The following is a 22,628-nucleotide window of genomic DNA, read 5'->3' on the forward strand; positions in this document are numbered from 1 at the left end:
TGAAAGTGTGATGCTATTCAACATAGTCCCCTCGAAGGTCAACACACTTGGCACTTCGATGCTGCAACTTCTCCAAACCCTACAAAAAAATCTCAAGGTCCGCAAAAAAACTGTTCCGCAGCTGTTATCCCCCTTCATCACTGTGAAATTTCTGTCCTTTCAGTGCTGTTTTGAGTTTTGGAAGCAGAAAATAATCAGAGTAAAGATCTGGCGAGTAAGGTGGGTGGTCAATGCACTAAAACCCTAGGTTCCTCAGAAAATCCATCGTTCTGCCAGCCTTGTGGACGGGAGTATTGCCCTGCAAGAACAAGACACCTCGTGTCAACTTTCCCCGGCGCTTTTCTTTAATAGCGTTCTTTACCTTAGCCAGCAGATTGCAGTAATACTCTGCAGTTATGATTTGGCCCTTTGGAAGGTAGTCTAAAAGCAAAACACCATCCTTATCTCAGAATATTGAGGCAAGCACCTTCCCTGCGAACTTTTGTGCTTTGAATTTTTTGGACCTTTTAGATCCTGAGTGGCGCCACTCGCATGACTGCTGTTTGGTTTCCGGATCAAAGTAATGCAACCACATTTTATCCTCGGTAACAAGCTGAATCAAAAATTCGTCCTTGGAGTTCGCAAAATGCTGTAAAATCACCTGCGATGATCTCAAACGTTCGCGTTTCTGATCCGCGTTCAAATATTTTGGAATACATTTCGCAGAAAGCTTGCGCATGTCCAACTGATCATGGATTATTGACCCAACACGTTCTTTGGATATGTGCACTTTGTCAGCTATCTCCTGAAGCGAAATCCGTCTGTTGCTCAAAATCAGGTCATGAATCTGGTCCACTTTTTCCATAGTTGGCACTGACACTGGCCTGCCACACCTGTCACCATCTTCTGTTGAAAATTCACCGCGCTTGAAGTTCGCACACTATTTCTTCACGGTGGAGTATGAAGGGCACTGTCCACCCAATGTGTCTAGCATGCAACCATGGATTTCCTTGGGCGACTTCTGTTGCAGGAAGAAGAACTTCATTACATCTCGCAACTCCTCTTTGGTGAATTTACATCTGGCTCCGCCATGGTTCATTCAATTATCTGTAAAATAAACACCGTTCATGGTAGAATCGTGAAATTTGGTACTTAAACATATAAAAGGTCAGCATTTCACATGACATCAATTACATCAGGGTAGTACATTCGGAAGGGGGTTGGGCCGAGAACTTATCAGCCGACCCTCGTATATTACTCCTTTTTTCTCCATCTTTCCCCCTTATCTTCTTCTCCCCCTCTATCTTCCTTCCCCATTCCCTTCTTCCTTTCTAATTTTGCTGATAGTGTGATCGCCGGTTGAGTTATCCACATACGTGACCACAGTTGCCGAAAGCCAAAAAATATAATTCCTAATCCTAATTCGAAACCATAGAAGGAAAGAGAAAATATGATTCAAAAACTTGTGATGATTATTGAAATGTCTGACGATAGTTTAATCGATACTTAACGTAACTTTCGCAATGTTTTTCAGGTGTATACACGGATGTTAACTTTTGGTATTGGTTATTCATGGTGAAACTTCATAATATGAAGACAAATACGTACATTAGATTGATAGTTGTATTCTTAAGCATTGGATTCCTCTATTTTATCTTCTCAGGTAAGTATAATTATTATTTAAACATTACTTGTTTTAATTTGTTGCTTAAATAGTGCGTACTGTCAGGATATGATGTCAAGTGAGTTGTATAAAAACAAGATTATGTTTCTAGCTCTCTCCGATGGACTAGTAGCTAGAGCGCATGCTTTTTGATGCATGCAACAACGAGCTCCATTCCCGATAACAGAGAGTTGACATTTGAAAGCACAAAGGTAGTCCGCATCCCACTTTAAACTGTAGGCCCACGTCTCATATAGACTTGATGCTGAAACTCCAAACACTAACGAATACTGGTATCTTTCAGAAGGCATGTTACGAAATCGGCCTGTAAGGGAATGTAGATCAGGTGAAGTACATGAATACAATCACATATGATTTTAACTGTAACATATGAGATAATTTTAAAATAAAAACACTTCAAAACAAACTATTGTTTTAATTTGATGTTTGATTATAGGAGACAGCTGCGGTGTCACGCCAATGCAACTGAAATTTCAGGTTAGTTCATGTTAGACGCGGCTTCGAAAATTGTTACCAGAAAAGATTCAAAAGACAATCGAATTATTTTCTGCATAAATTCAGAAACTAATGTAAATGTCTAAGAAGAATTTATTCATTTTATTTTCATAATTAAATAATTTTAGGTTATGCGAAACAAAGTGGGTGAGCTATCATGAAGACCAGGTCCATATCCACGCGGCGCTAGGGGGACGGGCCCCCTTAAGTTTCACTCGCCCTCAAAAATTTTCACGGTAGACTTGCAAAAGAACTATAATATGATTCGCTCAGGACCCCCTAACTTCTACCGGCCCCCTACATTTTTGGGCTGGCTACGGGCCTGCCCAAGACTAAGAATATTTTTCTATTTTCAAAAAGTTCTTCATCTTACTAAAGATTTTCAGAAGAGAATGAAGGGTAAGAGAAAAAGCAAAATTTCAATTTTCAATTTGGATACACATGCCAAACCAAATTCCTGGCCAAACCAAACGAAGTGTACAGTGTAGCATTCTGCAAGTTTTTATGTCAGTTAGTTCTGTTTAGTTTCAGGCAAGTTATTATAATTCGATGTTGCATTTCAAAATTAATTTGCAATTTCTTTATAGATTAGCAACATGTCATGAATTCAGAAGATACGCAGCAGTTTCGTTAGGAACGGTCTTTGCCTAGTCCTAAGATAGAACAATCACCAAGTCGAATTACCGTTTACCATGATAATACCTTGAATACAGATTATGTACGCTCAGAACAATTTTCTGGTCGCTAGTAAGTAGTGGATTCCTTCAAATAATGCTTTTGGGATGTATCTATGAACATGTAAACCCAGTTTTCTATTCTTTTCTTTTTCAGGATAAATTTAATGAACGTATAGTTAATAAAAGTTACAATTTGAAATAATATAACGTATATAACAAAGATATCATTTTTATAAAAGTATTGCGTTATCTTCAGTTTCGTAGTTTAAAATGAAAAGAAAAATTATGAATTACTTACATCTGATGACGTCATCACTTACGATTAAATTTGTTTTAAGGGATTGGAGACATGCTACTTAACCAAATGAAAGATGTCAATCTGGTAACAGAAACCGAAGCGAGCACTCTTCGCAAGAACGTTTCAAGGGCTCTTGCAGAAATACTGAGAATTTTAACAAGTAAGTGCATCTGTATGCTATTCTCATTATTTTTTCAGGAGAAGGGATTGGAACAGAGTGTAGACAACGAAGCTAACCTTTTGATTTTCTGGCCATTAAAATCAACTTAGAACCAGTCTGATAACATAATCTTTGGTAGTGTGGAGTGCAGGAGCGTCATTTTAGATTTTGCTTGGGGGGCCAAAACCCCTTGATAAAAGTAAAATTTCACGTTTTTTTTTTTACTCATTTACTACTATTCTACTGATAAAATCAATATAACTCTCAAACCTAGGGGAAAGGGGCAATTGCCCCTCCCTGCCCCCCCTAAATGACGCCCCTGGTGGAGTGCTTTGGTCATAAACTCCCAGGGTTTTCGAAAATATTGTAAATCCATTTTCAGATCCGAGATATAGGCGTGATTCATATTGCTAACTAACTAAGTAACTCTATGACCTATGGAACCTGGAGTTTCAATGCCGCCTTTACGAAAGCTCTCCTTTGACGTTTGTCCTTTGTCAACTATTTCCACTTTTTACTTTGCATTTCTATTTCTGCGAGATCCATCGTAATATTATCCTCTCATCTACATCTAGGCCTTTATAATATCGTTTTCCGGTTGGATTTCCTGTCAAAATTTTGAAAGTGTTCCTACTTCCTTCCAAACTACATGACCTGGCCATATGAATTCCTAGACTTGATAACTCTAACAATGTCTGGTAAACATCCGCCATTTTCCATTTCCGTTCCTCTTGGTTCCAAATATTCGTTTCAGGATTTTATTCTCAAATACTTTCAGTCTGTGTTCTTCCCTTAAAGTAAACGACCATGTTTCGCAACCATAGAACACAGCAGACATGATTATGGTTTTCTTTTATATATTATCGTTCGTATTGCACAAGGCCGATTATCAAGGGGTATCCATGGTTGATGGTAGAAACATTACAGACGTTAAGAATATATTCACGTTAAGAATACATACAAAGGTGCTTTTCAACATAGCTGCCAAGTCTCTCAGCATATTTCTTCCATTGTGTCACAAGCTGTAAATTACTCTGTTCATACAACTCCGTCTTTGGGAAGTACAGCCATCTGCACCCAACCAATTTAACATCGTGATCACAATTGTAAAACATTGGTCGGCCAAGAATTTCTTCAAACAAAAATAATAATAATCATAATAGCCTGCAGGTGCAAGATTGGGGTTGTACGGCGCGTCCTCAAGCATTTCCAATAAGCAGAAGCAGCAACGTGGGAGCATGCATTGTCTTGAAGTAGTTTGACATTCCCTATTGATGTTAGGGCGTTTATCACGAAGCACACGATACGAGTTTGCCAAGCATCTTTTATGGAGATTGAGACATTTTGAATTTATTCTTTTGTGGGGATTCTGTATGTTTTCATTCCTTGGATATCCGGTTTCTTTCATGTGTGTAGTGGTACAATCAGAACACGATACCTGTAATCATATAATCCATTAAAGCATGCCCTTTTTTTATCGTATAGCGCCACATGGTCCAGGCATGTTATAATTCGCTGCCCCTGTGAGGTTTCTTTGGCGCCTTCAAGCACTCCGCCATTTCCCGAAATTTCAATTTATCATGCACCACACCATACACTACACCGTACGAAATGTTGGACATGTTCGAAGGTGGATTTGCTGGTCTTTACGAATTACCTCTTCAACGAGAACGATATTCTGTACGCTTGACACCGGCACACGACAAATCCGCGAGGTTCATACAGCCCTCTTGAAAGAATTTTCACCACTTGGAGATGTTATTACGATTAATACAGTCTTTTCCGTACACGCTCTGTGAATTTCACTCAGGTTTTATTCTCTAGCTCACAAAAACAAATATACCTCTCTGCTTTCACAAGTAGATGACTGTACAATTAATATCTTTGCTCAGTAGTTCATGCTTCTGATGCGTGAGGTTCACCTGATCGAAAACTAGTGACTGCATGCGAAATTTAAAGTATTTTTCATTCAATTTTCGCATTCCGGATCAGTATAATATTGTATGAAGAATATTGTGCATTACTTATTGATCCGCTCTCGTATAAAGCGTGCCATTTTATTTACCTTTGCACAATGCTACTTAGAGGCAAATATCCAGGCTCGATCCCAAGTGACGATAAGAATTTTTTCATGATTTCAATGCAACTTTGAGGTTCATGCAGCCTCTTTAAAATAGGGACCTATGCCTATCTCAGAACTAAAGCCTTTATCTCCACACAATACCCTTGAGCTTTCCTGTCCTGTCCCGGGAGGAAGAGACTTTACTTTACCGTACTACTTAAATATTGATTAAAGTTAATGATATGCTAAAAAAAACTATCCCTAGTTGTTTAGTCTAATCAATTTCACTATCATTACCGCAGGCACGTAGCCAGGATTTCGTAATAGGGGGTCCGTGACGAAATACTGTGGTTATCACACCATGGGGTTGATCATTCTAAACTATTTCCCTGGCAACATATATTGGTTCGTTTAACCAGGATTTCGTAATGGAGGAGGGGAGCGGAACGTGATATGAAATACTGTGGTTACACACCAGGACCTGATCAATCTAAACTACTGTATTTTAATGGCAACATACCTATATTGGTTTGTTAGGACAATAGTTTGTTAGTAAGTATTTTAATAACAATCTATGAAGAAATCTCGAGTAACAGAGTATAAAAAAGTATTGAGAAAGATGTAGCCTTTCGAGGTCATTTTTGAACTAGGTTCTTCTTGTTTTCTCTCTTCTTCTTTTTCTTATCTTCGTTTAATTCAGTCAAGGATAGCAACGAGATCTCTTTCGGCAGTAAAGATATCCTATAAAATGGATTAGTGTTGCTGTGAAATTGAAAATTTCTTTAATAAGTGTAACTGGAATCTATGTTGCCAGGCTCATATTTTTGGTGATGGTGGGCATTTCTTAAGTTCCACCTGAGAGTCTATCTTACCGAACCGGTTTATCTATCGTTATTTGTAGTCCGTAGGATTAGCATGGAGCTAGGTAAAATTCGGAATGCTCCGTTACAATAATATCCATTTTAACTCCCTCTCCCCTTCCATTTCCTCCATTCAAAGCTCCTCATAAGAAAGAGTAACCAAACACTTGCTGTAGATTTTTATTTTTCAAGGCTGATCCTTCTTTTCTTCGTTTCTTTTTCTTTCTTTCCTTAATTTTTTTCATTTCTGGTTTCGAAGGGAGATCCGGCCCACCCGGACCCACCCCTTGGCTACGTTCCTGATTACCGTCTATTTAGCCTTAATATCAAGATATTAAACGTTATACACTCTTACAATAAAAAATGTGTGGAGAAAGTAAAATTAGCATGTTAGTCTTAAAATTAACTAAAAATCATTTTCTTATTTCACTTTATAACTAAATAAATTATAAAAGATAAATACTTGCTAATATTAATGTTCTTGTTTTCTTGATAAATCAAAATAGCTAAGATTTTCTGCTATCTCTAAGTATTTTCGATCTTAAAATCAAATTCTTAATAAAAGTTCAAAACATCAAAACGACCAAACCCTTAAATTGATTGATTGAGTTTAACGTCCCGTTCAGCAGCGAGGCTATATGAGACGTGGACCTACTGATTAACGTGGAATCCGAACCACATGAGCTCCCGCCGGGAGCAAACTCTTAAAGAAAAGACGTGTTCTTATCTAGTTGATTATTCAAAATCACAAGGAATCAATATAAATATTCTAAATTTCTCCCAATTTGACTATTTTGCTTTAATTTTACACGTACTGCAAGAAATTCTACAAACGCACTGCCAACCCTTAATTCGTTTAACAGTTCTTTACTATTGATTGGATTTCTGGCGTAATCCGATTTCTGTCCTGTCTGTTCTTGGACAGTCCACTGTCCAGGGTTCTAACCAATAAAATATTTAAGAAGGATTTAGGGAAAGCGAAAGTAGGAAAAACCTCCTATTTGGGGTATTGAAGTGCTCTTCAGATTAGAGTATTGGGTTAGAATAAATAAGTCAAGTCGATAAGCTCTTCTCCCAGGGAGCACGACCAGAGAAAACAATCTATCAATATGGCCTCTGAAACATAACCTATGCCTGATTTTTCAACCAACACCGGAATTTAATTGAGAGCTGTATATAACTCTCTTAAAAATTCAAAATTAACCGGAGTAGAGTAGCCTATAAACGAACAGAATATTTACCATACTTTTTCCTTCATATTTGAAAGCATCCATATTCTCTATTGTAAAAGTTCTTCTCTTTGAAGGAGTACGTAGAGCTAGGTTGAATTCACTCCCACGACCGGTTTATTATAAAAATCTAATAAAATACAACAGTGTTTACAAAAATAGTAAATACAACTTTCTCTAATGCGAGGTAGCCCAAGACCTTACAGCCATAGGACAGGGTCTCTACAGAGCTCCTGGCAAGCTAAGCAGAGTGGAATAGGGAACCCCAATGTTTCAAAGCAAACAGTGAGGGGGTTAAAAGTCACAGAGCCCTGAAGAAGGCTAAGCAAATGAGATTGGGATCCCGATAGAGCTCCGTGCAAGCTATGGCGGAAGGAAGGAAAGCCTAGGGTTCCGAAGCAAACTAGAGGCTCTGAGGTTTGGTTTTCTCCTAGAGCTCCAGAGCAAGCTAGAGGAGGGGTTGATCAGTCCAGATTAATAGTTGTCATTGAAATCTTCTCGGTTATATAGGTACTCGAGGTGAGGCGGTGGCGCTGCTGTTCCCATGTCGTTATGTGACTTGTAGGGAGTGCTGGTGACCATCGTCTGCTTCTTGTAGTAATCCAACGTGAGGTGTAGTAATCCATCGTAAATACATGTGGTTGATCTTTACAAGCAGGAGCACGTGCGATTGTTTATAAACACAAGCACGTGGTAACGGTACATTACCCTATACATGGGTAATTTCTCTATAGTCCAAACGTAACAAATGCAGAGCTCTCCTAAATCAATCTCTGCGCTTCTCCGGACTTAAATATCTGATATACAAAATCTAAACTTCTCAGGAACGTAACATTCAATATGAAGTCATCTCTAAAAGCTTCACTCGTACCAGGATCCATAAGAATCATTGACGACGCTGAAGAGGAAGGGTCCCGCCCTGCTTACATTGTCTGCTATAAGCTGGCCCCCTTCTTCCACACAAGTTATATTGTGTTTTAGGCCAAGAATATAAAACCATTATTTTCGGTATACAAAAAAATTTCTACTCTACCGCTTGCCCCCTCCACTCAAGAAATTTAAACTGGCGTCGTCATTGCTAAGAATCCCTAACAAAATCGATCTAATGTGTAACCACCACACTTTATGCTGGCTTTTGGTAAGTAATTTATAAAAACGACAAACAAGATAGGTACAAAAGAAGGTTTTGTGAGAAACTCCATTACTATGCTTTTATATTCATCTGTAACAATAATTTGATATATTCTCTTTGAGAAATATAACTATACAACCATTTTATGTTCAAAGAAATAACATTCAGATTTAATACTTTGTTTCAAAGTACAGAGTCTAATGCTTTCGATAACTGGAAATGTATTACATTTGAGATCTGTTCTAAGGTGTTCATTGAGAATAATCTGCCATATGGCATAGATTAGGGATGGCCGGATCCGAAGATCCGGATCTGATTGGGTCCGAATCCTTTGGATCCGGATCTCGAATCTCGGATCTAGATTCGGATCTGAGATCTGGGTTCGAAATTCAGATCTGGATCCGAAATCCGGATCTCAGATCTTGATTCTTATCCAAACCAACATCCCACCCAAATTGTGATAAACTTGAATGCATATCTATAATTCGCCTAAAGTAATTTCACGAAGTCCTGACAGTGAAGAAGAAAACAGAAAATTAAGACGAATATTGACAACTCTATTTGTCTCCTTCATTCTACACTAAAGATCAAATGCTTGGCTTACTAAAAAAAAAAAAAAAAAAAAAAAAAAACCGGATGATAGTTTGAATGTCGAATCTAGGTCCACTCGGTTGCAGGACCGAGATGAAATACACAACACACACACACACACACACACACACACACACACACACACATATACATACATATATATATATATATATATATATATATATATATATATATATATATATATATATATATATATATATATATATATATATTTGAAACCGGAATACAAAACTCCAATATTTAAAATTCCACAATACACCTATTTCATTGGCAGTTAAGAAAACATAAACATTTAAGTATTGACTAGTTTTTACGTATATTTATCTTGCTCAGTCTGCTCAAAATATCAAATGTATACCTTACAATTTAGAAAATCACAATATGAGCACCGAGAATAAAGCATCAATTTTGGTGCCCCTTATCTAGATTTGAAATTTTGGATTCATACATAAAATCAGGCTGAAAGATAAATATTTGAGATCTGGAAACCGAAACATGTGCTAGTACCAAGATCGTAGCCGTTTGTACCTAGGTAATGCGAGCGGAAGGCACTTGCACTAATTCCGAATGTAGTTTTAGGAACACGAGAAACTAAAAACAGATAAATATTCTTTTTCAGGGGTAAGTCGCGCTTTAACATGTCTTTAAATGAGTGTTGTGTTCAAATATGAAAACTGTAATGGCGACTTGTTTGAAATAAAGGCCTTTTCGTTTTTTACAATAAAGTTAGATACTTTCACATTGGGGAAAAATTAGCAAGGCACATTCCACTGATTAGGGTGCTGATTCTTATGGAAGCTTTCACTTGAACCGGAAGATTTCCTCATGTGGGTATCAGATTGCCACAATTCACCTTGCTGAAAGATGTGGTTTATCAGGAGATCGGCCAAGATTCTTTTGCACTTAGCCTGTAGACTGCTTCTGGTCTCAATTATTCCCACATAACAAACTAACCATATATATAGTTGGTTCGAAATGATTTAAAATATCACTAAATGACCTTTACTTAAATATCGCGATTTAAATATTCGTAAATCAGAAGTTAAGCGTTAAAATAAATCCGATAATTCCTAATGCAACCTAATGATAGCAATAAAACTCCTTATGTAACATTTTCAAAGATAAGATTAACAGTTATGTTCTTGAAGAGGGTTTTCGGCAACATAAAATATTATAAATCCAATTATTATAAGTAGTACCTCTGACAGCCCCGCATTCCACATCACTATCGCCCTTCATCCTGACAAGTGGGCAATTCACTTACCCACAATGACTTTTCAGGCATTCCAGTGACATCAATATCTTAGTTTGGGTTTGGGATCATGCTTCGGTGAACCTTGACTATCACCATCAGCAGCTATTAGAGAATCAGAACTTATTCCTGTATTAGATAATGTGGATAACTATACCTTTTCGTCTATAGAAGTCGGAGAGTGTATGGTATTATCGCAGGAAATATTTGATACATAAAACTTAGATTATCAGTATTTAGGAGCAACTTTTAAAATAATCAGTTACTTTAAATGTGCTACGGATTAGCCGAGGAAACCCGACAGCCATAGTCGAGTGGTCTGCCGCATTAGACTGTGAATCGTTTGCTGTAAATATCTTGGATTCGAATCCCGCTTCGGGTATAGGTGTTTTTATCTGTCCTCGTTTACTTCTATGTCTGTGTGGTGTCATAATGATTACAGTGTAATCCGTGCAAAGCGTCCAACAGGTTAAATCTGATAAAAAGCTGTTTCCCTTTTATATATAAAAAAAACAGTGGATAGAGCGTGCCTTCGGTGCCCGTGGTCATGGGTTCAATTTCCGGAGAGGCACTCAACAATTTCGATGTTGACCCAGCATCGTGAGGACAATTGGGGAGTTATCTTAAGTAAGAGGTAGCGGACTCCAGTCTTGAAAGCCGGCATTAGGGACTTCGGGTGTCGATGTGTTGACTACACATCCCCACTTTGAACGTAAGCCGGCTGGTAGGAACCAAAGGACTGTCGTGCCAAGAATGTAGTTTGTTTTAATTTTCATAAATGCCTTCTTTATTATTAAATTTTATCCAATATTTTCTTTTCAACTAGTTTGCGAAACTCAGAGCTAGCTACTTGTTTTCTTTTTAATTCATGTTCATAGTTAGCACAACTAATCACTAAGGAAAAACAATCTTTTCAATAAAATTCGCCTCGCGTCTTTCGCAGCTCTAAGTTTAGTTATTTTTAGGTTTTTTTTTTTTTTTTTTAAGTTGAAGGGCGTTTTATCATTTTCCCCTCGCTTTCTCTATTTTTTCTAGTTTTACCTATGTTTCTTTGCACGGACATCGCGCTTATACGCACGTGCTTAGTGTGTTCGTTTACAAAAGCGGGCCATTTTCCTGCCACTATAGAAAGTAAGAGTACACTGTATCAGAGAAATATTAATTGACGTATGTAAGTGAATATATCTGTGAGGAAGTCATAATTACTAAGTTTTTGCATCGTACATAGTTTTCTCATCCTCATTAATCTCATCACCCCCGCTTCCTGAATTCCAGTTCTAGTATTCTTTCTTAATGGGGGACTGATGTCTCATGTAGGCTTATTAACTATAACATCAGCAATAAGAAAGTAGGGTTTAATTTGCACTAATTTTAGAACTTTACGTTAATTAAATAATAATAATAATAATAATACGGAGCGAGCTCAGGCTACTTGTTAGGATACTTGCTTCGCAATTGGATAATACCGGGTTCGAATTCGGAGACCAGCCATGACTGAGGATTTTCCAGGGTTGTTCCTCAGTTATATTGGGCAAATGCTAGGTTAGTACCTTGATCTAAGGTTCTGGAGACCTTCCTTCCATTCCTTGTCCAATGTTTTCATCCGTTGATTACTACAGTGTAAAGTGGCCTCTGAGGATGTATCTGGTAGCTTATAGTAAATAAACAATACCGATGTAATATATCTTCACGAAACGTGTGGGTTAATTTAACTACAGTCTTACAGTCCCAATATATGGCTAAAGTTTTAATATCAATTTCCTGACTTTGAAATATTATTTTCATATTGTTTCAGCTTTCAATTTTCTTATGTATGTTTCCACCGAGAATTGAACCTGGGATCACATGAACAAATGCGAATATGTTAAATATTTTTGAACACTTTAATATACAAAACACAAAACGCTTCAATAATACGATGCATGGGTATTTTTTGGATACGTACTGCAATGTATGATTAAAGAAACCTGGAGGGTGAAGAAAAAATAAGAGAAATCTCTTTTATATTTACTCCTTCAACAAACTCCTGACCTCAGAAGGGCAAGCCTTAAGTTAGGTAATAAAGTCATACAACGAACTCTTTTATTAATACTAATAATATTACACAACCATATCGCTCTCCTGAAATTCTCGTGTGTATGTTTAAAAATCTACTGTTGTTCTACGCCAGCCAGTCTATATTTTTTGTTGTACCTTCGAAGTGAAAGATTTGTTGATGGTTGGACTCTAGTAAGTCAGAAACTACTATTAATAAAGAGTTTGTTTTGTCCAGTATTCCTGCGATTAGAAGGGTCTTTTCTAAAAGATATTTCATTTGTATATGAGAAAATAAGAAAGTTTATTTTCTAAGAAAAAAATAAATATTTTCAATGTGAAGCTAACATTAAGTTTTGAAGAGGAGCTAAACAAAAGAATTTGTTACCATTTACATCAGTTTTCACACAGTTCACTACACTCTGAAATGGAAAAAAGTTAAACTTGGAAACATTTTAATAAAGAGACTTCGACAGAAAGTGCAATATGTAAATATTGCAAGCTTAAAATAAAATAAAGAACGAAGGTAGTACAAACGTGTTACCGGAACATTTAAAAGCAGAGCAACCTACTATATTAGTGAATCTGAAAAAAAATTTGACGAATTTTAGATATTCAATTTTATCATCACAATTTCAGATGTAGGTTTGGATACGAATCAAGATCTGAGATTCGAATTTCGGATCCAGATCCGAGATCCAGATCCGAGATCCGAATTTCGAATCCAGATCCGAGATCCGGATCTGAGATTCGGTCGGATCCGAGATCCGGATCTAGGTCCGAATCCGGCAAGATCCGGATCTCACTGGGTCCGGGATATCAGGATCCGAAAAATTTTGGCCATCCCTAGCATAGATTAGTGATTACAAACCTGTTTTTTAGATCAAAGTACATGTCATAAGTACTTTAGAAAATATAATAATAATAATAATAATAATAATAATAATAATAATAATAATAATAATAATAATAATAATAATAATAATAAGTGATTACGCTTCTTTTCTTCCAGAACCGAATGTCACTAACCGATCAGCCATTTCTAGAATGTTACTTGACGTGTCAGAAACCTTAGATTTCAGATTGCAGAACCAAGTGTTTGATCATAAGACCAACAAAAGCTACAAAGACATTCGTCCTGTAATTTCACAGAAAATATTAATTGGTCGTCCAACAACAAAAGTATTAACAATAATTGTAATTCTAATGAGTGAAGATGATGTGAATCTGTTACAATTAAGTTATTTTCTAACAGACATTCAACGTCTTAAGAGAGAAACTTCTGTTATCCTTTGTTCAGGTACAAAATTAATCATAAATAAACTTGGTGTTGTTTACAGAAATGTAAAAGTTAGATATTTTAAGAACATAAATTTTACGGGTAACATTCTCAACTCTGTTATTAGCTCTGTAGATACGCCTTTCATTTTTATAGTTCCAAAAATGTTCAGCGTTATTTATAGTTATTTTAACTTCTATGAACAATTTAGAGTGTTATCTTCGAAACAGTCTTTCGGAGTAATAGGAGGAAGCATGCGTTTTCTAGATAACTGGACACTTAACTGTTACCAAAATGATATATTGAAGGGAAATTTAAAATATTATGAGCATTACATACATTCGTATGAGAGTTGTGTTTTCTGTGATTTTATGTTGGGCCCACTGATGGTGAAAACAGATGTTCTTAAGTTAATTCCATTCAGTGATACTCTTACTAAAAATCAAATCTTTTTTGACTGGTTCCTCAGATTAAAGTTCTACCGCATATATGCATTAAATTGCCCACAAATTATGTATGATATTCCTAGCATTTCTCCATTGACTAACTTGAAAAGAGATTTCTGGAGTGATATAGCTCGTTTATGGGATGTTCAGAAAATAGATCTCTTCTCGGAACAACAAATCCAATTTTCGTGTCAAGAAATGAAAGTTAAATGTAATCCCAAAAAATGGATTAAGTACTATAACTTACCATGGTGTTGTCGAGAAGAAACAATTGATTTTCTTCAATTTTTCGTTTCTTTGTGTGATAAAAATAATTTAACTTTTGCTATAAAGCATGGCACTGCTATGTCGGCAGTCAAGTTTCAGAGCTACTCTTCTTGGGATTTCGATGGTGATATAGACTTAAAGATGTCAGATTACAAACGATTCTATTCCTTACTTCTTGAGTTTTATAGGAAAAATATGATTGTTAAATTTCCTCCCTTTGACTTAAATAACAAAGATACGTATGTCGTAATCTGGACACCAGATTTTGGTTGGGATATATTCTTTCTGAAAGATATATCACCCATTACACTGCCTGATATTGCTCACATTAATACAAAGATTAAATTTATGGAGTTTTGGCTTGGAACAATAGAAAATCCAGGATTATATCTTTACAACAAATTTAGGCACTACCTTCAACATTCTCCATCTTGGCATTTTCTTAATATGACATGCGATAATAGTGAATATCCTACCCGTTCGCCATGGTTCGCATGTCCAACTCCATATCATCACGCTTGTCTTGATCAGTATCCATTAGATGGAAGTGATACGGTATTACTCTAGTATTGTTTGAAAATGATCTAACAGTCTGTAACAAGTTTTATGTTAGAATTACCTTGTCTGGAAATATTGTTACAAAATACCTAGGTAATGGGTTCTCGTTTAAATCAAATGAATTTCGGATTTTATTCTAGGGGTTACACTTAAACGCGTAATGACGAAAGATTAGCATTGTTTGTATGAGGAAAAGATTGCTATCTGGGTGAAATAATAATTGCAGTTATAATTCTGGAATGACAATAAAATATTAGTGAAAATAAAGATGATTATTTGTGTTTAAACTTCTGATTAAGACGAAAAGTTGGTATAAATATAAGAAGCTCATGGAGAGAATTTTCTAATTTAATAACAGAAACTTATAGTCTGATAAGCACTGAAGACAGCCTGACAACTCTGACAAGTCACTCGGTATTAACTAGAATGATTTTCTATTAAAGTAATGATATATGATTTATTTTTTAAAACATTTGAACTTCATGAATATGTCAACATTACAAGATAAAAATTAAACAACACTTATAAAGTAAAAATTTAGTAGTGCAGAAATTCTATGTATTTATTCCAGAACTATTTCTAAAACTGTTCATAAGTGTAAGGAACATAATTAGTATATTTCTCAATCAATATCTTGAAATCTCAATCAATACCTTCTTTGTTGCAGTATTCTCCTATTTGTAAACAAGATAAGCTGGTACTTACAATTAAGTTACATCTTTAAAATATTCATTTATTTCTGGGTTGGAAAAATGCAAGCCGAATACTACACAAACATTAACAGATGTATGAGTAAGTGATATGTTCATATCCTAAACACTTTAAAGAACTTTGTGCAAATCGTGAATCATTTTTAATTACAAGGATATTTACACAAAATAAAAAGAAACGAATATAATTCATGAAAATCTTTTCACAACTTGGGAAAAAACCTTAGTAGCAGCTTAGAAAATAAAATTTTACAATGATACTGTATTAACATTTACACATACTAATAATGATAATAATAACAATAATATTTAGAATATGCTAGTTTGTTTTTTTTTTAAAAAAACATTCTCAGCTACATTTTTATTGTTTTTCTCTATACCAATAAAGATGGTACCAACCATTTTGAAATAACGCAATGTAACATGAAATTATTTGTTTGGTTATTCATATTGTTCACGTAAACTATTTTCCATAAATATCGAATGTAGGGATTACAAATATATTAAGTGCATTACTAATACGAATTCTTTTCTCCGTAGTACGGTGTATAAACTAAAACATAAATATTAGTATGTATTTTCATCAAAGATTTACAGACAATTTTTGAATTGCTGGTTAAACGCTACAGCAACTTTATTCTTTTCTTTGATTATAAATTGGGACATTTTGAGTTTAATTCTTATAAAATTGTGCATACTGTCATAAAAAAAAACTTTTTGTTGCGAATTTTAGAAAGTATACTCTTTGTTATATGCAATTCGTTTGGAATTTGAGGAAAGCTTTTGCATACCTGAGTTATTTATTCAATTATTTGCATAATGAAACTAAATTGTACTTAAGTTTAGAAAGTATGGTTACCGATAAGTATGATGGCGGGAAATATAAATGCTTTGAGTGAATTTGTTCGTCTGCTCTGACATATTGAATTACAGTTTGTATATGGCTGACCTGTTTTTCTACAATTCTCATATTTATGTGCAGTTTGAAGTTGCTTGTTTAAAACTAGAATACATCATTGGTCTGGGATCTGTTTGTTTGATAAGCAATTCGAGAATTATTTGACGAATATGTTGTCTTGGGTGAAAGATGATTAGGAATGTTGCAACTAAGTTTAACAATGTGTTACTGTAAACAAGAAGAAAACTTGCAGGCAAATCTAACTAGTCATGAACTAATTCTGCATGGTAGCGCATATCTTTCAAATAATATATAATTTTAGTATCATTTATTGGGGCGAAGCAGTGACGTGTTACAGTGTATGATGTTTTTTCGTAATAGTGTTAGCAAAGCAAAATGATTATATATTGCTCATTTCTGTGGTATCATGCAATTAAACCTACGGTATCGTATTAGACTCAGATGAAATAGGACTTTTGTGATATGATGACACGGAAAGAAATGCCCATAAAGGAGCTTTGTGAGAGGGCGAACTTTTAGTTCTTAGGGAAACTCATACAGTTCGAATTTCACGATAAACTGACGTCCTACGACTCATATATTCTCGGCACTGAAAATGAAACGTTAAGTTTGAAATAAACAAGAATTATAAAGTAATAATAATAATAAATATAAAATGCTACTGATAGTGTAATATGAATTTCAATACTACACAATTGTTATTAGTCAATTGAAATAACTTTTGTTTTGTAATTATAACTTATTTCCCACTGATTCTTATTGTGTGGATCATAAATATTATTATGGAATAAAGTTTAATAGAAAAAATAATTCTTTTATTTCTCGTATGTAAAATGTTGTTGTAATAATATAAATTAATTAATTGTAAGTTCTATCAATCTTCATTGGAAATAAATGTGATCGAAATAGAGGTAAAGCTTTAATTAATTTCCAGAACATACAACAAGAAAAATAATTTCAGTTTGAACATATCTGCACATGTTGAAATATATATTTTTATTTTTTCTAACAGATAAACACTTTCTTATATGAAAGTTACACGCTAGTTTCAACATTATTACATAGATATATAGTATCCACATACTAAAACAGAATATTAAAATATTCATAATAAGTGGAAGACTGTTTCAAATATGAAACGATAAAAACGAATATATACAGGTTCACATATTTAGATACAAACCAGTACAGGATAATTCATGATTTACTTCAGGGCTTCATGCATCGATAATATATATATATATATATATATATATTTGGTCTAGGAATTAATTCATGCGGTTGGACAAGAGATGGCGCAACGAACGGAGCGTCCCACAGTTCCGTGTATCCACACATGTGTTGCAAACCCCTGTCATCGCGTATCGTTCGTAGTATAGGGCAGTGGATTAAAGCGTCAACAACACCAGTTTGTAGTTAAGTGAACATGGCGCAATTTGTGCCTGATAAAGTGTTTTTGCGGGGTGTCCTGCTGCATTACTTTAACATGCAGAAAAGTGCGACTGGAAGTCATCGTATTTTGGTGGAAGTGTATGGTGACCATGCTCTAGCTGAGCGAACGTGTCAGAAGTGGTTTGCACGGTTTAGAAGTGGTGATTTCGGCTTGGCAGACCAAGAGCGAGCTGGACAGCCAAAAAAATTTCAAGACGAAGAATTGACAGCATTGCTCGAGTAGGATTCGTGTCAAACGCAGGAACAACTTGCAGCAGCATTAGGCGTTGATCAAACAACAGTCTCCAAACGCTTGAAAGCCATGGGAATGATTCAAAAGATGTCACATTGGGTTCCACATGAATTGAAAGACAGAGACGTTGAAAGACGAAAAAACATTTGCGAATTGCTGCTTCAACGACAGAGCAGAAAGGGGTTTCTGCATCGAATTATTACGGGTGATGAGAAGTGGATCCATTACGAGAACCCTAAACGAAAAAAGGCCTGGGTGAAACCAGGTGAACCAGGTCCATCACAGCCAAAACGAGATATTCACTGTGCAAAGGTTATGCTGTGCATATGGTGGGATATGAAAGGTGTGGTGTACTATGAGCTGCAACCGGGTGAAACTATGAATGGAGAACGTTATCGACGACAATTAATGCGTTTGAAGCAAGCTCTGGCCAGAACACGACAAGAATGGGAGAACAGACATGATAAACTTATTGTTCAACATGATAACGCTCGCCCACATGTCGCAAAACCGGTCAAAACCTATTTAGAAAATGTCGGATGGATTTTACCCCACCCGCCGTATTCACCAGACGTTGCTCCTTCGGACTACTACTTGTTCGATTGCATGAACAACGATTTGATTGGACAGCGGTTTACTTCTTCAGAAGATATCGAAACATGGGTCTCTGACTGGATCGCTTCCAAGGATGAGGACTTCTTTCGCCACGGAATCCGTACATTGCCTGACAGATGGGCGAAAGTGGTGGCTAGCGATGGACAATATTTTTCTTAAGGTATTTATGTATTTTGTGTTTGTACTACAGCTTCAATGTGTGCGTACCAACCGCACGAATTAATTCCTAGACCAAATAATTTAGCCCCTTTTGAGGTAAATTTTAGTTATACTTTTGGTCTAGGAATTAATTCGTGCGGTTGGTACGCACACATTGAAGCTGTAGTACAAACACAAATTACATAAATACCTTAAGAAAAATATTGTCCATCGCTAGCCACCACTTTCGCCCATCTGTCAGGCAATGTACGGATTCCGTGGCGAAAGAAGTCCTCATCCTTGGAAGCGATCCAGTCAGAGACCCATGTTTCGATATCTTCTGAAGAAGTAAACCGCTGTCCAATCAAATCGTTGTTCATGCAATCGAACAAGTAGTAGTCCTAAGGAGCAACGTCTGGTGAATACCGCGGGTGGGGTAAAACATCCCATCCGACATTTTCTAAATAGGTTTTGACCGGTTTTGCGACATGTGGGCGAGCGTTATCATGTTGAACAATAAGTTTATCATGTCTGTTCTCCCATTCTGGTCGTGTTCTAGCCAGAGCTTGCTTCAAACGCATTAATTGTCGTCGATAACGTTCTCCATTCATAGTTTCACCCGGTTGCAGCACCACACCTTTCATATCCCACCATATGCACAGCATAACCTTTGCACAGTGAATATCTCGTTTTGGTTGTGATGGACCTGGTTCACCTGGTTTCACCCAGGCCTTTTTTCGTTTAGGGTTCTCGTAATGGATCCACTTCTCATCACCCGTAATAATTCGATGCAGAAACCCCTTTCTGCTCTGTCGTTGAAGCAGCAATTCGCAAATGTTTTTTCGTCTTTCAACGTCTCTGTCTTTCAATTCATGTGGAACCCAATGTGACATCTTTTGAATCATTCCAATGGCTTTCAAGCGTTTGGAGACTGTTGTTTGATCAACACCTAATGCTGCTGCAAGTTGTTCCTGCGTTTGACACGAATCCTGCTCGAGCAATGCTGTCAATTCTTCGTCTTGAAATTTTTTTGGCTGTCCAGCTCGCTCTTGGTCTGCCAAGCCGAAATCACCACTTCTAAACCGTGCAAACCACTTCTGACATGTTCGCTCAGCTAGAGCATGGTCACCATACACTTCCACCAAAATACGATGACTTTCAGTCGCACTTTTCTGCATGTTAAAGTAATGCAGCAGGACACCCCGCAAAAACACTTTATCAGGCACAAATTGCGCCATGTTCACTTAACTACAAACTGGTGTTGTTGACGCTTTAATCCACTGCCCTATACTACGAACGATACGCGATGACAGGGGTTTGCAACACATGTGTGGATACACGGAACTGTGGGACGCTCCGTTCGTTGCGCCATCTCTTGTCCACCCGCACGAATTAATTCCTAGACCAAATATATATATAGTCCGTCACAAAAAATAGCATTGTTTTAAAATACATATTTTTTAAATAGATATATTAAACTATTCTTGTTCTTATAATAGTACTATATTGCCTATGTGTTGCTACTGTAGTATAAATATGAACATTACAAAAGAACCTTAAGTTTTATACATTAAGTGATCTTACAATCCATAAATTCAATGCAATGCATATCAGAAAACACCTATAATTGTTCTAAGTGGTGCTATTTTTGTGCTTCACTGTAGAGATTTTTATTATCCCCACCCATCCGTTGAAATCATATTTCATTGTTAAGGTAATTATAAAGTTAATGACTCCGGAATCTCTTTCTTCGATGACACATTGTCTGATATTTCACTATTTCACCGACAAATATAATTATTGCAAACGATAACCCAACAACTAACACAAGAAATGATCCCACGACATCTCTGATAGTAATGGGTAAGAGTATTTTCTCAACTGTTTCCAAACGCTTACCTGGCATATCCAAGTTTCGAGAAATTTCAACTTCCCAATGATAAAGTGTGCCCGAATCTCGAAGATGTTTCAGAAATTTATTAAAGGTTTCCACAAGAGGTGAATTTTGATGGAAAATAAATCCTGTATAAGCACTGAGCACATACTCTTTCATTGCATGGAATTTCTCTTCGGTATCCTTTGATATGAATTCCATGTTAGCCAAGTATCCAGAAGCGAGCTGTTCCACTATAAGTGCTATCTTTTCATGCCTTGCCATATTGTCAAGTTCTTGAAAGTCTTCCGAGAAGAAATAGCTCTCACTAACAGCTCTTACTAAAGAATTTTGCGCAGTGCCAAAAATCTCGCGCCATCCTAAGTCGTAAGTGCCCCAAAGTAAATCTGCTTTCAGAAACTGTTCCAAAGTGTCTATGGGTTTTTCATAAAGAGGGCATGTTAGGTACGATACAAGATTGCTTTCATAAGCTGTGATAATCAAAGCTGATGTCATGAAGGACCATGCTATTAAATGCCTTACAACAGAATGATTAAAATTACTAATCCCACCTGTGATATATATGCCTAACGCATAAAGGAGAGAATAGTCATATTGTGTATATGGATTGTCTTTTTTCGGAAGAAAACGATATTCGAAATTCGAAAACGAATAGAATAGAATTGATGTAAAAATAACATGTAAAGTGGCAGCTACCCATACTTGGTATGATAGCGGGGAAAACACTGACCAGAAATATTGTTTCCTTTTCGGGGCAGGAGTCAGAAATTTAACTTCGGAGTAAGCGTACGGAATCGAAAAAACGAAAAACAGTATGATATTCAATTAGGAAAATTCCTGGTATCCCTACATGATATTTTGCACTTTGTAAAATTCCAAAATATGTGCCGGCTGTTTCGTTATCAGTCATTTCACCCCAAGTGGTATCTACAAGCTTTACTAACCACGAGAAGTTTGAGTTCTTGGAATATTCCATCATAATTCTGTAATCAACTCCGTCATACGAACGACCTATCACAGTTGAAAATGGACTGTATGTATAAAATATTAATGTAATTGTTATTCCTTTTAAGTTTGTTAAGCGATTCTCTTTTAATCTTTCGACATTAGCAATGAACACATTATCTCGAAATGTAACAATCGTTTCAAATCCTTTAGGAATTAAGTCGTTTCCAGGAATACTTCTCATCAAGTGAATGTCTTCCGAGCTGTTATTGATCATTTCAGAACGTAATATGTTCGTATCAGGAAAGAATTTCATGACAGTACAATTCAACCAGTCATACTGATTATCTTGGTCATTTTGTTGTAGTATAACAAATTTCTTAATTTTCTTCTGAACTGAAAGTCTCCGTGCCTCAAATATAGAAATAAAAGTATCACAAACATTTATTAATAGCAGAATCACTTTATCGCAATTTAAATTAAGTGCCTCAATTAGAATTTTCTTTGAATTTCGTGATCCAAAAATCGCGTTCTTTGGGTCGTACAGCACCACTGGTAAATATTTCTCATCCTTTGAGTCAAATAAACCTTCTTCCACCAGATCCTGAGTCTGTATCGCAATTGTACAGCTTCCATCATACGTATGACGAAACAGAATCTCTTTCATCGCAATAAGTTTCATGTCTTGGGAACGATGTT

At 36.1% G+C, this 22,628-nt stretch overlaps 1 protein-coding gene across 1 annotated transcript; it reads left to right on the forward strand.

The window, feature by feature from the left end:
• Positions 1-1,518: 1,518 nt before the first annotated feature.
• LOC145683329 (uncharacterized) lies at positions 1,519-17,698 on the forward strand. The gene is made up of 3 exons (XM_081754678.1): positions 1,519-1,642; positions 3,174-3,293; positions 13,487-17,698. The coding sequence occupies exons 1-3, from the start codon at positions 1,552-1,554 to the stop codon at positions 15,031-15,033; spliced, it is 1,758 nt and encodes a 585-aa protein (XP_081610804.1). The 5' UTR covers positions 1,519-1,551; the 3' UTR covers positions 15,034-17,698.
• The last annotated feature ends 4,930 nt before the right edge of the window (positions 17,699-22,628 follow it).

Source organism: Thermobia domestica, chromosome 1 (genome assembly GCF_964235325.1).
Source record: "Thermobia domestica chromosome 1, izTheDome1.hap1.1, whole genome shotgun sequence".
Taxonomy (NCBI): domain Eukaryota; kingdom Metazoa; phylum Arthropoda; class Insecta; order Zygentoma; family Lepismatidae; genus Thermobia; species Thermobia domestica.

What these genes read in the sequence shown, in the direction of transcription:
- LOC145683329 (XM_081754678.1), top strand. Translation starts at nt 1,552, where the DNA reads ATGGTGAAACTTCATAATATGAAGACAAATACGTACATTAGATTGATA. An exon ending in CCTCTATTTTATCTTCTCAG is followed by an intron (nt 1,643 to 3,173) that starts GTAAGTATAATT and finishes ATTTGTTTTAAG; the next exon opens with GGATTGGAGACATGCTACTT. An exon ending in AATACTGAGAATTTTAACAA is followed by an intron (nt 3,294 to 13,486) that starts GTAAGTGCATCT and finishes CTTTTCTTCCAG; the next exon opens with AACCGAATGTCACTAACCGA.